This window comes from Centropristis striata, chromosome 4 (genome assembly GCF_030273125.1).
Source record: "Centropristis striata isolate RG_2023a ecotype Rhode Island chromosome 4, C.striata_1.0, whole genome shotgun sequence".
Lineage (NCBI taxonomy): Eukaryota > Metazoa > Chordata > Actinopteri > Perciformes > Serranidae > Centropristis > Centropristis striata.
In genome coordinates, this window is record NC_081520.1 from 21,601,573 (window position 1) to 21,617,774 (window position 16,202).

At 34.8% G+C, this 16,202-nt stretch overlaps 1 protein-coding gene across 2 annotated transcripts; it reads left to right on the forward strand.

Moving 5' to 3' along the window:
- On the forward strand, positions 1-15,906 carry LOC131970516 (aldehyde dehydrogenase family 3 member A2-like). 2 transcript variants are annotated; one of them, XM_059331930.1, is made up of 11 exons: positions 1-131; positions 1,791-1,952; positions 2,363-2,594; positions 7,427-7,512; positions 7,595-7,803; positions 7,890-8,007; positions 8,744-8,885; positions 10,103-10,269; positions 10,377-10,476; positions 11,474-11,712; positions 15,093-15,906. In XM_059331930.1, exons 2-11 carry the CDS (start codon positions 1,791-1,793, stop codon positions 15,111-15,113), a joined length of 1,476 nt encoding a protein of 491 aa, XP_059187913.1. In that variant the 5' UTR covers positions 1-131; the 3' UTR covers positions 15,114-15,906. The 2 variants fall into 2 exon arrangements, with proteins under 2 accessions (XP_059187913.1, XP_059187912.1); XM_059331929.1 differs by lacking the exon at positions 15,093-15,906 and having other exon boundaries at positions 11,474-12,449.
- Positions 15,907-16,202: the final 296 nt, after the last annotated feature.

Here is a 16,202-nt window from a genome sequence, read left to right on the forward strand (position 1 = left end):
TCATTTCCCTGACGGACACGTCAACTGACCAATCACTGACGGCGTTCGGCTGCGGCTAATAGCATAACTAGTTTGTTACTCGCGTCATCAGTTAGCATTATAACTAACGAGAGAGAGAGAGGCTCTGAGAGGTAAAACTTTAATTAAAAAACAAGCTGGTTCTGCATATATCGCTTACATAATTATTAATAGCGTCTGGTTGTTCACCTAAGCTATTTAACAACAAACTGTAATGCTATGCCATTAGCAACCAAGCTAAGTATATTATAGCTAACGTTAAGTTATAGTCTTGCGCTGTAAGGTCGGTGACTAGTATTATTATTAGTGGTATTCCTTCACTGTTTTTCGATTACAGCGAGTGTTATCATTATTTCCTTTAGAGTAAGGTAGTGTTTGTTAAACCTGAGGTTTGGGGTTGCATAAGGTCCTGCACAACCATTGTACATTTAAGGCTAACGTAACCTATTGTCACAGTTTGGATAGTATCAGAAACAGAATTATATTTTTTATTGCTAAATAGGTTTTTCACGTTCAATTAATTTGCTTTAGTGTATTCAGTGTTCAGTACATACATCTAATTGTCACACTGTTAAAATAATCGCCTAAGTAATTTTTTGTCAAAATAGTTTTTTTTGCCTAACTCATCTCCTCATGACGCCGGGCCACCTATGGTAAAATCGCCTACATCCTCAGCTGATCAGATCATGTGATTTTACCCCTATGGCTTATGTCAAGTGTGTGACTTAAGCGGATTCATTATGCCTAAGTCAAAATAAAATGTGACTTAGGCAATTTTTTGAACATGACTTTGTGACTTAAGCGAGATGTTACATCCTTGTTGAGTGAAATGGTCATTAAATGTCATATGTTACACTTTTGGTGAAGTTTTTTGTGTTTCCTGCAAAACTTGAAAAAATTAGTTAGGCGATTATTTTAACAGGGTGACGTAATGTACTTAAGTAGAATTTTGAGGTGTCTGTACTTTCCTTGAGTATTTCCATATTATGTTACTTTATACTTCTACTCGACTACATTTTGAGGCAAATATTGTACTTTTTACTCCACTACATTTAACTGACAGCTTTAGTTACTTTTCAGGTCAAAATTTAGCACAAAAACATGATTAAATTAAAGTTATTAGACATTTTTTTATTTTGTTTACCTCATAACAGTATAATAAGTAGCTAAAATTAGCCATATCTTGACAAAATTCAAATGCTGCTTACATAAATGCATCAATACAAATACTCTAATAATATATTTGGAATATATAAAACAATTTGAGTGGGTACATTCTGCATAATGAGTACTTTTGATACTTTAAGTACAATTTGATGCTCATACTTTTGTACGATTACTTGAGTTTTGAATGCAGGACTTTTATTTGTAATGGAGTAATTTAGCAGTATGGTATTTATACTTTTACTTAGGTAAGTGATCTGAATACTTTTTCCACCACTGGTTGTATTGTTGCAAAAGACCAAAGAACTAAATTAATATAGATTGAGGAAAGAAGTACTTCAAGTCAAGAAACAGCAGCATAAATAGAAAATATGAAGAATGGAAAAAGTCAACATACAAACAGTATTTACAAAATATAAAAAGTTGAAACAATATCTACAAATATGGAGTTGTTTAAATCAGCTGTGCAAACAGGAATGTGCAGTATAACGTTACTCTGTAATACTGTTTCTGTATAATCTGTTAAATAATCAGAAAGTTAAAGCTGGCATGAAGGGAATTCAAAGGGAAGGCCATCCATCATTCTGTACATTAATTTTCTATTGCAGATGTCTCGGGAACATCTGGCTGTACAGAGGGCAAGGAAGTCCTTCCAGACAGGGAAAACCAAGCCTCTGGAATACAGAATCCACCAGCTGAAGAGCCTTCTCCGCTTCACCACAGAGAGACGGAGGGACATAGCAGATGCTGTCAAAAAGGACCTCGGCAAGGTGGGTTAGTCCAAATGGAAATTCAGGAATATGTTGGCATTTCAGCAGGGCCAGGAAACTGTATACTCCCTGGGGAGACTGGAGGCCACTGGTCAGGACAGGTCATTTAGTATTCAAATGCATTTTTCCAATATTCACCTTGATTATTTAGAGAAGTAGAGAGAGGGATTTGCTCACCCCTAGGTAAGGTGAAAATGAATGCATGGGTAGATTAACTAAATTGTCTTTTGTTTTGTTTTTTTCTATACTCTAGAGTCTGAGCAGGTGCTGCAGATAATGATAAGACTTTAGGCTAAATGTTGCACATTTATAGTAACATTCTGTTTCTGATCAGTAAAAATAAATGTATGAATTACCAAACAAACTGGGGATGAGAGCTGGATTTTGTTCTTTGTTCTTCTGTTTTTCAGAGTGAACATGGCACCGAGCTGTTTGAGACGCTGGTACTTGAGGGAGAGATCAAGCTGGCGATAGAGAAACTGGCAGAGTGGGCGGCTCCTCGGCCGGTGGAGAAGAACCTCCTCACCATATCAGATGAGGTTTACGTGCAGCCGGAGCCTCTGGGAGTGGTGCTCATCATTGGGGCCTGGAACTACCCCTGGGCTGTCACCCTGCAGCCCCTGGTTGGAGCTATTGCTGCTGGTACTGTATATACCACCACTATATATTTGGGATAGGTGTACTGTCATAAGTGCATAGTGTATAGCTACAGAGGCCCCATGTGTTAAGCTCTTTTAAAACATCGTAACACCCACATATAAATCTGGCTTTCAACTTTCATACAGGGAGAAATACAATGCAGAGGAACCATACATATTAATAATAACAATTTAGTTTGCTCGCTACATGCATAGGACAAAACATAGCATGAGCAATCCAGTGACTGAGTCAGCTGGGCGTAAAACAGGTTGGACCTGTTACATTTCTCTAACACTTCCAGTATGGCAAAGGTCTGATGTAAAGGCTGTCAAATAACAAAAAGGCTGCAGCAACACAAATGTTATATACACAGAGATTAAAGATCATTAAATGTCTTGTTTGGCCTGATTAAAATCACTTAAGATTAAGATTTCCTTTATTAGTCCCACAACTGGGAAATTTCCAGAGTTACAGCAGAGAAGTGGATAGCAAACAGCAGTATAAACTAGAAATATAAGAAAGGTATTAGCAAATGAACAAGTGAAAAATATAATAAAGTATTAATAATTTACAATATAAACAAGTAGAAATATAAAAAAGTATTGACAATTAAAACAAAAATAATATATTTATATTTGTCATGTAATTATCATATGCTATGTTTAAAGTAAATCCGTTAATTAAAATATGAATCACTGTGAATGACTGACTTGATGATGTAATAACAAGTCTAAGAATATTAGTGCTAAAACATATTGAAATTATGAAAAAGATTTAAAGCTCAAATAATAATAATAATAATGATACACTAGTTAAATGAAAGCTAGACTAAAAACTAGATGAAATGGATTCAAAATAAATACAAATAAAATCACAAAGAGGGAAATATCGAATAATATGAATAACTAGAAAATTTCCTCAGGGGAAATTCTGAAAGGGCCACGGGGGCTACTGCCGGTGTGTGTCCACTATGATGAGATGCCGAATGTTCCAGGACAGAGGTGGACAGACTGGAATTTCTGGCCTCAAACAGAAAGCATTTTTGGTAAAACCATAATACCTATCATTGATCTGACTTCACTTTGAGCGTCCTTGGTTTTTCCTGAACGTCTACATATGTTTGTTTTTTTTAAGAAAAAAGAAAAAATAGCTTTGTTAGAGCGATCTAAAAAAACTGTTACATCTCCCATTTTCAGGAATCTTCCTGCGTTTTTAATATGGGAGCCAATGAGGCTGTTGGTGTGTGTTGGTGGCGCGTCTGTGCGTCCTACGCCCAAACTATAACTCTGACAGCTTTACAAGAGGATTGTGAGTGAGAAGACAAATTTTCCTACGTTTCTATGTATACATTATTTCTGTAGAGTGGAATTTGCACCCTTGAGCGCAGTTTTTTCAAATTTATTTTTTGACCATTTTTTCTCTCCCTCTACACTCTTGCAATGATGTCACACACTGTGACACGAACATACTAGGAAAAACTGGGAAACAAATTGAGAAAAAAGTCTAGAAATATCTAGAAAAGCTTGAGAAAAATTTAGAGAAGGATCTAGAACAACCTAGAAGGTAATATTGGAAAAAAATCTAGAGATCTAGAGCTTTTCTAGATTATTCTTGATTATTTTCTAGATTTTTCTTAATCCTTCTCTAGATTATTTCTAGATCTTTTTCTGGATTTTCTAGATATTTGTTTTCTAGATCATATTCTAGATTTTTTAAAAATATTTTTCTGGATTTTTTTCCTAGTTTTTACAAGAGCATTTCTAAATCATTTTCTAGATTTTTCTAGATCCTTTTAATTTTTCTAAATCTTTCGCTAGAGTTTTCGAAAGCATTTCTAGATATTTCTGGATCTTTTTTATGGATTTTCTAGATATTTGTTTTGTAGATCATATTCTAGATTAAAAAAAAAATATTTTTCTGGATTTTTTTCTAGTTTTTACAAGAGCATTTCTAGATCATTTTCTAGATTTTTCTAGATCCTTTTAACTTAATTTAATTTCTAGATATTTCTAGATTTTTTTTCTAGATTTTTCTTGATCTTTCTCTAGATCTTTCTAAAGCATTTCTAGATTCTAGAAAAAAAATCTAGAAAATCCAGAAAAAGATCTAGAAATATCTAGAAATGCTTTCAAAAAATCTAGAGAAGGATCAAGAAAAATCTAGAAAATAATCAAGAAAAATCTAAAAAAGCTTTAGGAAAAACTAGGAAACAAATTGAAAAAAGTCTAGAAATATCTAGAAAAGCTTTAGAAAAAATTAGAGAAGGATCTAGAAAACTCTAGAAAGTGATATTGAAAAAAAACCTAGAGATCTAGAGCTTTTCTAGATTTTTCTTGATTATTTTCTAGATTTTTATTAATCCTTTTGATTTTTCGAAAGCATTTCTAGATATTTGTTTTCTAGATCTTTTTCTGGATTTTCTAGATATTTGTTTTCTAGATCATATTCTAGATTTTTATTTATCTTTTCTGGATTTTTTTCTAGTTTTTACAAGAGCATTTCTAGATAATTTTCTAGATTTTTCTAGATAATTTTCTAGATTTTTCTAGATAATTTCTAGATTTTTCTAGATCCTTTTAATTTTTCGAAATCTTTTCTAGATGTTTCTTGATAATTCTCTAGATTTTTCGAAAGCATTTCTAGATATTTCTACATCTTTTTATGGATTTTCTAGATATTTGTTTTGTAGATCATATTCTAGATTTTTCAGGATTTTTTCCTAGTTTTTACAAGAGCATTTCTAGATCATTTTCTAGATTTTTCTAGATCCTTTTAATTCTTCGAAATCTTTCTAGATATTTCTAGATTATTTTCTAGATTTTTCTTGATCTTTCTCTAGATCTTTGTAAAGCATTTCTAGATTCTAGAAAAAAAATCTAGAAAATCCAGAAAAAGATCTAGAAATATCTAGAAATGCTTTCAAAAAATCATGGGAAGGATCAAGAAAAATCTAGAAAATAATCAAGAAAAATCTAGAAAAGCTCTAGGAAAAACTAGGAAACAAATTGAAAAAAAGTCTAGAAATATCTAGAAAAGCTTTAGAGAAATTTAGAGAAGGATCTAGAAAACTCTAGAAAGTGATATTGAAAAAAAACCTAGAGATCTAGAGCTTTTCTAGATTTTTCTTGATTATTTTCTAGATTTTTATTAATCCTTTTGATTTTTCGAAAGCATTTCTAGATTTTTCTAGATCTTTTTCTGGATTTTCTAGATATTTGTTTTCTAGATCATTTTCTAGATTTTTCTAGATCCTTTTAATTTTTCGAAATATTTTCTAGATGTTTCTAGATTTTTCTTGATCCTTCTCTAGATTTTTGTAAAGCATTTCTAGATTCTAGAAAAATAATCTAGAAAATCCAGAAAAAGATCTAGAAATACTTTAGAAAATCTGGAGAAGGATCAAGAAAAATCGAAAAAATAATCAATCTAGAATCTAGAAAAGCTCTCAGAAGAAAAATTAAAAGGATCTAGTGTGTGTGTGTGTGTGTGTAAGTAATTAAAATTAAAATGAAGTTACCTGTGTGTGTGTGTGTGTGTGTGTGTGTGTGTGTGTGTGTGTGTGTGTGTGTGTGTGTGTGTGTGTGTGTGTGTGTGTAATTAAAATCACATAAAGTTACCTGTGGGGGGTATTGGTGGCGCATCTTTGCGTCCTACGCCCAAACTAGAACTCTGACAGCTTTACCAGAGGATTGTGAGTGAGAAGACAAATTTTCCTTCGTTTCTATGTATACATTATTTCTGTAGAGTGGAATTTGCGGCCTGGAGCGCAGTTTTCAAATTTATTTTTTGACAATTTTTTCTCTCCCTCTACACTCTGGCAATGATGTCACACACTGTGACACGAACATTCCGTGCAATACACACCCATTATAATCTCAGAATTTCTCCAAAAATGATCATGGTCATTGAACAGGGAGTAGATTGTGTCTACTGTTTAAAGTTTAAATGGAGTCTCTAGGTGAAATTATGCCAAAGAAGTAGACGTTTAAAAATCTCCAATTATTGTTCTTTTTCGCTCATTTTTTTTTCAGCCGTCCCATTCATTTCAATGCAAAATTTTGGGCAGTTTTTCGCGACTTACGTCGCGAAAAATTCGTATTCTGTAGAGAAGAGTAATAGCACATCGATCCCGATCAAACCGCACGTTTTGATATATAATTTGTCCTGCAACTCTTCAAGTTGTAGGACTAGTAGCGGGACAAAATTGCGTCCGGAAGAGGAAGAAGAAAAAATCCACAGTATAATGAAGCCCCGAGCACTGGTCCCTACAGCTATTGCTGTATGGGACCAGTGCTCGGTGCGGTTGCCCCGTGGCCCTAATAACACATTATTAGTAGGGTAAAACTAACCTGTCTCATGACGGTCTAAACCGAGCTCACGTTCCCTATTAGTGGGTGAACAATCCAACTCTTGGTGAATTCTGCTTCACAATGATAGGAAGAGCCGACATTGAAGGAACGCCGCAGGAGGTCTTTTCTAACTGAGGCCATCAAACTGTATAACTCCTTCCCTTTCTGCAGGGAGGAAAGCTAATACTTGATGCTCTTTTATTATTTAATTTTGTTGTTGTCTTTGTTATCTTATATTGTTATTGGTACCTATTTTGTTCATTGGCTTATATTATCCTCTATATTGATTGTTTTTGTATCTTGGACCAATCTGGAACCAGGATTTCTTTCGGGATGTATGAAGTTCTATCTTATTTTATCTTATCTTAAAAGAAATTGATTACAAGATCTTCTGTGAGAAGTGGTGATGAGGATTTTTTTTCTTCACTATATAAGTGCTTAAAGATTGTTACCATCCTGCCATCTCTTTCTCTCTTTGTTTCTCAGGCAATGCAGCAGTCATAAAGCCATCTGAGGTCAGCTCTCACTCTGCCAAGGCCATGGAGGAACTTCTCCCTCTATTTCTGGACAAAGTGAGCCTCCAGCTTTTCAATATGAGACATTTAGTGACATCTAGTGTGAATGTACACTAACTACTGCGTATACTGTGTCTAGGATCTGTACCCAGTAGTGACAGGTGGCGTGTCAGAGACCCAGGAGCTGCTGAAGCAGAGATTTGACCACATTTTCTACACGGGCAGTGGTGCAGTGGGTAGATTTGTGATGGAGGCTGCAGCTCGTCAGCTGACCCCAGTGACCCTGGAGCTGGGAGGGAAGAGCCCCTGCTACATCGACAAGAACTGTGACATCAGTGTTGCATGTCGGTCAGTTTAAACTGTAAAAATGTAACACAAAAATGCTGCTAGTACAGTAGTACTGCTATTCAGCTGTTTTTTTTCTCCCAATACAGTCGTATCACATGGGGAAAGTTTGTCAACTGTGGTCAGACGTGCATCGCTCCAGACTTCATCCTGTGTGAACCCTGCATCCAGGGCCGAGTCGTAGACGAGATCAAGAAGTGCATTAAGGTCGGTCTAAAATCATTTTAGTAATATGCAGTGGTAGAATGTAACTAAGTACATTTACTCAAATACTGTACTTGAGTACAGTTTTGACCATTTTGTACCTGTACCTTAGTATTTCCATTTTATGTAACTTTATACTTCTACTTCACTACATTTTAGAGGCAGATCTTGTACTTTTTACTCCACTATATTTATCTGACAGCTTTAGTTACTTTACACATTGACATTTAACATACAAACATGATATAATTAAAGTGATTAGAATTTTTTTAAATGAAACCATATAAAAGTATATTAAGTAGTTAAAGTGAGCCCTGTCTTTTCATTATTGAAACACTGCTCACATAAATGCATCATTAATAATAATACAATAATATATTTGGAATATATAAAAAAAATCTGAGTTGGTTTATTCTATATAATGACTACTTTTACTTTTGATACTTTCAGTAAATTTTAATGCTGATACTCTTGTACTTTTACTTCAGTTAGTTTTGAATGCAGGACTTTTACTTGTAGTGGAGTCATTTCACAGTGTGGTATTAGTACTTTTACTTATCAGATGGGAATCTGACAGATCATTCAAGGAATTTCAGCAGGTCAAACGATAAAAATGAGATTCTCATAAAAATGAGAATGACTCCAGAGTGACTAAAAGAAAAAGTCTCATATGATATATTTACAAACAATCTATAAATTGTCTTTAATAGTGAGATCTCTTTTATTTGACACAATGCAGGAGTTTTACACAGATAATCCAGAAACCTTTGAGGACTACGGACGCATTATTAACCAGCGCCACTTTAAGAGGCTCATGGCTCTGATGGAGGGCAGCACAGTCGCTGTTGGTGGAGAGAGTGATGAATCCCAGTGCTACATAGGTATTATGTGTTACATTATGTGCTTGAGCAATTGGTAGCTAATATAAATCAATCAATGCTTTCGCAGTATCTGCCTTAAACATATGTCTTACACCACATATGTTTTTGGTTATGTATTTATTCATGGCATAATGTTTATGCTCTCTGTAGAGGAATCACATCGAGTGTGTGCTAACACTGTAAGATAAAACTATTCGGTACCGTGTCCAAACAACAAGCTTATTTTGCATAATTTCATTTTATACGGTTCATCTTTGTTGCATGGATGGGTGTTTGCATGTAAGGTAGAGAAATGTAATCCAATTATAGTTGGCTGCTTTCCTCTATTATTTTTCTTTTCATTCTTCTGATGAAGAGAGCAGTAAAATATATGATCTTTTAGTTGTTTATTTTATCAATTTAACTGACGGGTGTAGGCTATTTCGGCTATGCAGTGATATACAATATATATCTTGATTTTTTTTCTCCACATTTTCACTAAAATAACATTTGATTTTACTCTTTGATACAAATTATTATATCAGTGTGATCATTCCAGTAAATCAGAATCTACAGCTCCTATGATAATTATTAGAGGGCTTCTATTTTCAAATTCCACATCAGAATAAGCTGTTATTTTCCAAATGTCTGTGGAAACGGGAAGTTTTTTATGTCATTTGAAGTCATATTGGTCTTTGGGAATGTGCTCTTTATTATTAAGTTTAACTGATTATCCATACACTGACCTAACTGAATGATTGTAAAATTGCCAGTCATGTTCACATTCAAATCGTACAGATCCTCCCATTTTATTATCATTTAATATTTTTTTCAATGAAAATGAGAATAATGATGCAAAAGTAGTCATTCTCCATTCACAATATTGTGAATGATAGCACAATTGCAATATCAGTCAAAATAAATTAAAAAAAAAATAAAATAAAAAAAAAGTAGTGCAGCTGGTTAACCCATATTATCTTGAATAATATGATACACACACCCCTAGTAGGCACAGGTAAAAATAACCTTGCAAGACAGCAATCTAATGACATTTAACACAACCCACTACCAGCCATGTATAAAGTGCCAATTCTTGACATTTATAGAATACACCAATATTTTATTTCTTGCCAGGGTACTTCCAACTGGCCACCATGTACCACCACACCTCCTGTTTTGTATCATTACATCTTTGACTATAGTCTCACACTGCACCTCTTCTTCTTGTGTCCTTGTAGCTCCTACTGTGTTAAAGGATGTGACGGGAGAATCCAAAGTGATGAAGGAGGAGATCTTCGGGCCACTGCTGCCCATAATCACAGTGAGCGGTGTAGACGAGGCCATCCAGTTCATTAACGAGAGAGAAAAACCTCTGGTTATATACATCTTCTCCCACGACAACAAGGTAAACACATCACAAGCAGACGTGTTTGTTTCCCCTTATTCAAGTTAATATTTAGGTATTATAAGGCTGTGCCCACAATGCTCTGACTGTTCCCATGTGATAAACAGCTGATCAAACGGGTGATAGCTGAGACGTCCAGTGGAGCTCTGCTGGCTAATGACTGTCTGGTTCACTTCACTGTCAGCGCTCTGCCCTTTGGAGGAGTTGGTGAGTATAATAATTAACCCAAACTGCAGCTGTTCAGTAGAGGTGGGGGAAAAAATCCATATAGCATGGTATCGCAATATTTTGCGTGGTAATAATATATGGACTCATGGCCGCCAAGTATCGGTATTAAGCTTTCTGATGGGCCAGCAGCATTTTCGCTGTTTTTTTTATTTATTTTTAAAACAACCTTACAGAGTGAAAGGGGGAGATAGAGGAGAAGACCTGCAGGAAAGAGCTCTTAGCCAGATTCAAACCCTGGCCCACTGAACAAATCTGTTGTTCATTTAAAAAAAAAAAAAATGTTTAATTGTTTTTATGGGCTGTTTTCTGGAGGTGGGGGAAAAGTCGATACAGCATAGTATCGCAGTATTTTTCGTGGCAATATTATATCAATTTATGGCCGCTAAGTATCGATATTTAGTGTTCCAACAGGCTCACCCTTAGGAATACACTGGAGATACTGGTATCATAGGAAACTAGAAGATCTAAAGAATCTATGGGCATATCATGTCAGGAAGTTGTTGAAATAACGCAGCAAAGTTAGGCTATTTTATGTTTCATTCCAAATACATTCAGAACAGCGAAGCTTAAAGTTTTTGAACGTTTGATAAAATGCTGCAGTTGTTGTCGTCCATACATGTTTGATATCAGTTCAGTTCAGTTTGACTGAATACTTTGTTGGTCAGTCTGTGGGTTTGACTCTCATTGTGGAGAAATAAAAAGACTGAAGTGACATGAATACATTTTTCCTTTATTTGCCAAAACAATTCTTGATCGAATTTGATCCTGTGGACAATAAATGCAGTCAAACAGTTAAATCGCAATATGTTGTATCGCCTTATCGCAAAATGCTTAAAATTGCAATAATATCATATTGTGACTCAAGTATCTGGATAAAATCGTTTCTGCTGATTCACACCTCTACTGTTCAGCCTCCTTTTTAAACTTGGTGGAATAAAGCTGACACACGTTCCTTCATCTCCTACTTCTCACTCAGGTAACAGTGGTATGGGCTGCTACCACGGCCGGCACAGCTTCGACCAGCTCAGCCACCTGCGCAGCTGTCTGATCAAGCAGCTGAAGATGGAGGGAGTGAACAGCATGCGTTACCCTCCGCACACAGCCAAAAAGCTGGGCTGGGCCCGCTTTTTTTTGCTGAAGCAGGTCAATGTGTGCAGACTGCGGCGCATGGCACTGCTGGCCTTGTTGGCCGGCCTGGCGGCATTTGTGGTGCAGGTAAAGGGTCCTAAATGTAGCACTCCAGTCCAAAGAGGAATAAAAGGTTTTGCTTTGATATCGGGAATGTTTTGTTTCACACGTTGGTAGGTTCAGAGGAAGAGTCCCGGAGAGTACTATTTAATTGGTACTAGTGCCAGAGACAAATTCTAACAATAGCAATGTGACAACTTTTCAATAAATCTACCATTACTGATAATGTTTCTGCTATAAATATAACTGTTGCCTTCAAGAGCCACAACATGGAGCTACCTGCATTAAAGAATAAGGCAAAACCACAAATGTGTTTGTTTGTGAGTCTCTTAAAACTTTCTGCCTTTCTGTGGCCCTCAGCTCCAAGCCAATGGCTTCCTACTGAATATATTATGTACACATAATAGCAATTTATTGTTTAATTTTAAGTAGTTTTCAGCAATTTGTCTGGGAGGATTTCCAGCTGCCTACACGGTTGCCCATGAAGTTGGAATAATTTTGTTTTTCAGACACAATCCTCTGGTTTAATTTTCATTGTGATATGTTTGGAAGAGATTGATTAATAAAGAGGACATACACGTCATCTGTCAATAATAAATCACACTGTCACAATCATTTCATGGAAAGAGGTAAAAAATATTTTTTTCCAACTTTATGGGCGACCGTGTATTAGTATGATGTGTTCTAACCAGAGGTGGAAAAAGTATTCTGATCCTTTACTTCAGTAAAAGTACTAATACCACACTGTAAAATTACTCCACTACAAGTAAAAGTCCTGTATTCAAAACTTACTGAAGTAAAAGTACAAAAGTATCAGCATCAAAATGTACTTAAAGCTTAAAAAGTAAAAGTACTCGTTATGTAGAATGGACCCACTCATTTTGTTTATATATTGAAAATATATTATTAGATTATTATTATTATTGGTGCATTTATGTAAGCAGTGTTTTACTGTTGTCAATGTAGGGCTAATTTTAACTTCTTAATATACTGTTATGTGGTTTAATTTATAAACATGATAATCACTTTAAATGTATCATATTTTATGTTAAATCTAAATGTGAAAGGTAACTAAAGCTGTCAGCTAAATGTAGTAAAAAGTGCAATATTTGCCTCAAAATGTAGTGGAGTAGAAGTATAAAGTTACATAAAATGGAAATACTCAAGTAAAGTACAAGTACCTCAAAACTGTACTTAAGTAAACTACTTGAGTAAATGTACTTGGTTACATTGTACCACTGGTTGTAACAGTCATTAGTCAACAATGGGGCTCTGTGGCATGGCTGAATGACATGTAACATCAATCCATTGTCAGTTTTGGTGTTTTCATGAGATTTTTGACTTGAAGATCAATTTTAGCATATCCCCAACCTTATCCATGAACTGTTCTCATTGAAGATAGATTAGCTGTAGGGTTCATGTGTGTTTTCCAGACAATGTAGGGAAAACTTTATCCACAAAAACACTGGCCAGTATACGAACGGGTCCTTTTCGGGCCACAAGGTCCAAACCAGTGGTGGAATGTAACTTAGTACTTAGTACGTAAGTACTGTACTTAAGTATAATTTTAATGTACCTATACTTTACTTGAGTATTTCCATTTAATGTAACTTTATACTTCTACTTCACTACATTTGGTGGCAAATATTGTACTCTTTACTCCACTACATTAGTTACTTTCCGAATGAAAATCATGATAAATTTAAAGTGATCAGATGTTTTTTTGTTCATAATTAAACCTCATAACAGTATATTTAGGAGTTAAAATGAGCCCTATCTTGACGAAATACATAAATACATACATAAATGCATCAATATAAATACTCTTATAAGATATTCTGATTATATAACAATCTGACTTGGTTTATTCTACATAATGACGACTTTTACTTTTGATACTTTAAGTACATTTTGATGTTGATACTTTTGTACTTTTACTTTAGTAAGTTTTGAATGCAGGACTTTTACTTGTAGTGGAGTAATTTCACAGTGTGGTATTAGTACTTTTATTTAGTCAAACAAAACTTAATTAAAATGTTTAAGCTGCCAACCTTGTTCATGTGGTCATGTTTTGTGACATCATCGCCCAAGTGAATGGTAGAGGGAACACTGACTAATATGATTTTTGCTGAAAAATGTATTTAAATGGTCATGGTGGGATTTTTGTGTCAGAGTGTGTTTTGTGTTCAGTGTTTTGTGCAGCACTACAGTACTTAATTTCACAAATGTTGCTTTTAATAACTGCATTGCCTCCGGTGATTTGGATATTGCTCAAGTCTATATTATCATTTGGATAACATTTTGATTAATTGTGTAACCCTGTGTCATGATAATGGCAATATGCTGTAGACCTTAATGCTACTGGAGCCACCAACAACTATCACTAATGAATTGTCTGATGGAACAAGATGTATTTATCCTGCATGTGTTGATAATTGTTATACTATGTTGTCCCATTGTCTCATTCATTTAAAACAATCTCATAAATCTGCAACTTTTTTCTCCTAGATTTTCCACTTTTAATCTTGTAAATCTGCATTTTCTTTCTCCTAGATTTGCCATTTTTAATCTCATAAATCTGAGACTTTTTTTCTTGTAGATTTGCCATTTTTAATCTCATAAATCTGAGACTTTTTTTCTTGTAGATTTGCCACTTTTAAATCTAATAAATCTGCAACTTTTTCTCCTAGATTTACCATTTTTAATCTCATAGATCTGCGACTTTTTTCTTGTAGATTTGCCACTTTTATTCTCATAAATCTGACTTTTTTCCTGTGGATTTTACACTTTTAATCTCATAAATCTGCAATTTTTTTCCAGATGTATTTATCCTGCATGTGTTAATAATCATTATACTTTGTTGTCTCATTGTATCATTCATTTAAAACCGAACATTGTATTTAGTATTTATCACTTCTGGCACAACTAGAGAATGATAGATGTGACCGTATTCTCCTCAGTAGCAGGAAATGTTTATTTTATTTACACTAGTTATGTTTTATGTAACAAGAGATATGCACTTTTTTTTAACAGTGGGGTATTTGTGTGATGGCTGTTCACAGCCTTATACATAATAACAAATACAGTTTCCCAAGATGAGCAGATATGAGTACCCCCCACAGTCCCACAGGCATGTACTCTCATACAACAATGGCTTTGTCTCCAGCAGACAATGTGTGGTGTTGTCCAGGAAATCTAACCACATACTGCCCCCTCATATGCCCTCCCTTTAATTACCCAGCATGCTTCACTCTCCTCTGCTAAATGGCCCCTATTGTTTTGGTCCACCCCACCACCTTTGTTGACATCCACACTTGTTGTCTGTCTGTTTCTGAACTATCTATCTGTCATCCCTGTATTTCAAACCTGTCTTTTTACACTTAATTTTGGTGTCGTGTTTCTTGCAGAGGTTCCTGCAGTGGGGCTGAGGATCAGGAAGGTGGTTGCGGCCTGAGCTGAACCCTGGTGGTGCAGGTGATCCTGGGACAGCTACAGTGAAATACAGCACTCCTGTGATTTACTGGTCCATATCATTTCACATTTATGAAGATATATCTGACTGTTCTGTCCTTTTATTGCATTTCACTTCTGTTAAACCACTAAGCTGCTATTAACGTTTTTAGTGTTTTATAACTAGCAATATTACCTGTTACATTTGTATTTAACATTGTAAATGTAGATTTTTCTTTTTAGATTCTGAAATAATGAAACACATACCATCACTGCTGATCGAACTAGGTTGCAGTGATGCATTGTTAATTTTTATTACATACAGTCATGGGAAAAAATATTAGACCATTTTTTTCTTCAATTTCTTGTTCATATTAATGCCTGGTTCAACTAAAGGTTTGTTTGGACGAATATAATGATAACAACGAAAATGCGTCAAAGATGTTTAATTTAAAAGCTGATATCTAGCCATTTTCAATCGTTTTCTCAATGATTTTGGTGATTATCAAGTAAAACATGGAAAATGGCTAGATGTCAGCAAATCTTATGAGCTATTTTTGTTGTTATCATTATGTTTGTCCAAACAAATGTACCTTTAGTTGCACCAGGCATTAAAATGAGCAAGAAATTGAAGAAAAAATGGTCTAATATTTTTTCCATGACTTTAATGAGAAACAATGACACAAACTCTCTTTAAGTGTGACTATTACATCTGCTTTTAATGATGCCAGTTCTGTTTGTTGCACTGACATTAAACCGCTGCAAAACAAATGTATTTTAAAAAAATGTGTTTCTGTTGTTTTCCACTTTGTATAAAACTGATTTTTGAGTGTGATATAGCTTTAACAGTGGCATATTATTTACAGGATCCAAAGGTTGTTGTAATTTATGACAAGCTGTTATGACTCACGTTATTAAGATACATTGACCTCCATAAAAATAGTTCAACTAAAGACTGTGAAGAAGAAACACATGCAAGTGAACTGTGGCCGTGAAGGTACAGCTATTTGAGTAAAACCTGGTTGTGTGTGTGTGTGTGTGTGTGTGTGTGTGTGTGTGTGTGTGTG

Coding starts and splice junctions, on each gene's coding strand:
- LOC131970516 (XM_059331929.1), top strand. CDS start 1,791: ATGTCTCGGGAACATCTGGCTGTACAGAGGGCAAGGAAGTCCTTCCAG. Junction 2,595..7,426: donor GGTTGGAGCTATTGCTGCTG/GTACTGTATATA, acceptor TTTGTTTCTCAG/GCAATGCAGCAGTCATAAAG. Junction 10,477..11,473: donor TCTGCCCTTTGGAGGAGTTG/GTGAGTATAATA, acceptor CTTCTCACTCAG/GTAACAGTGGTATGGGCTGC.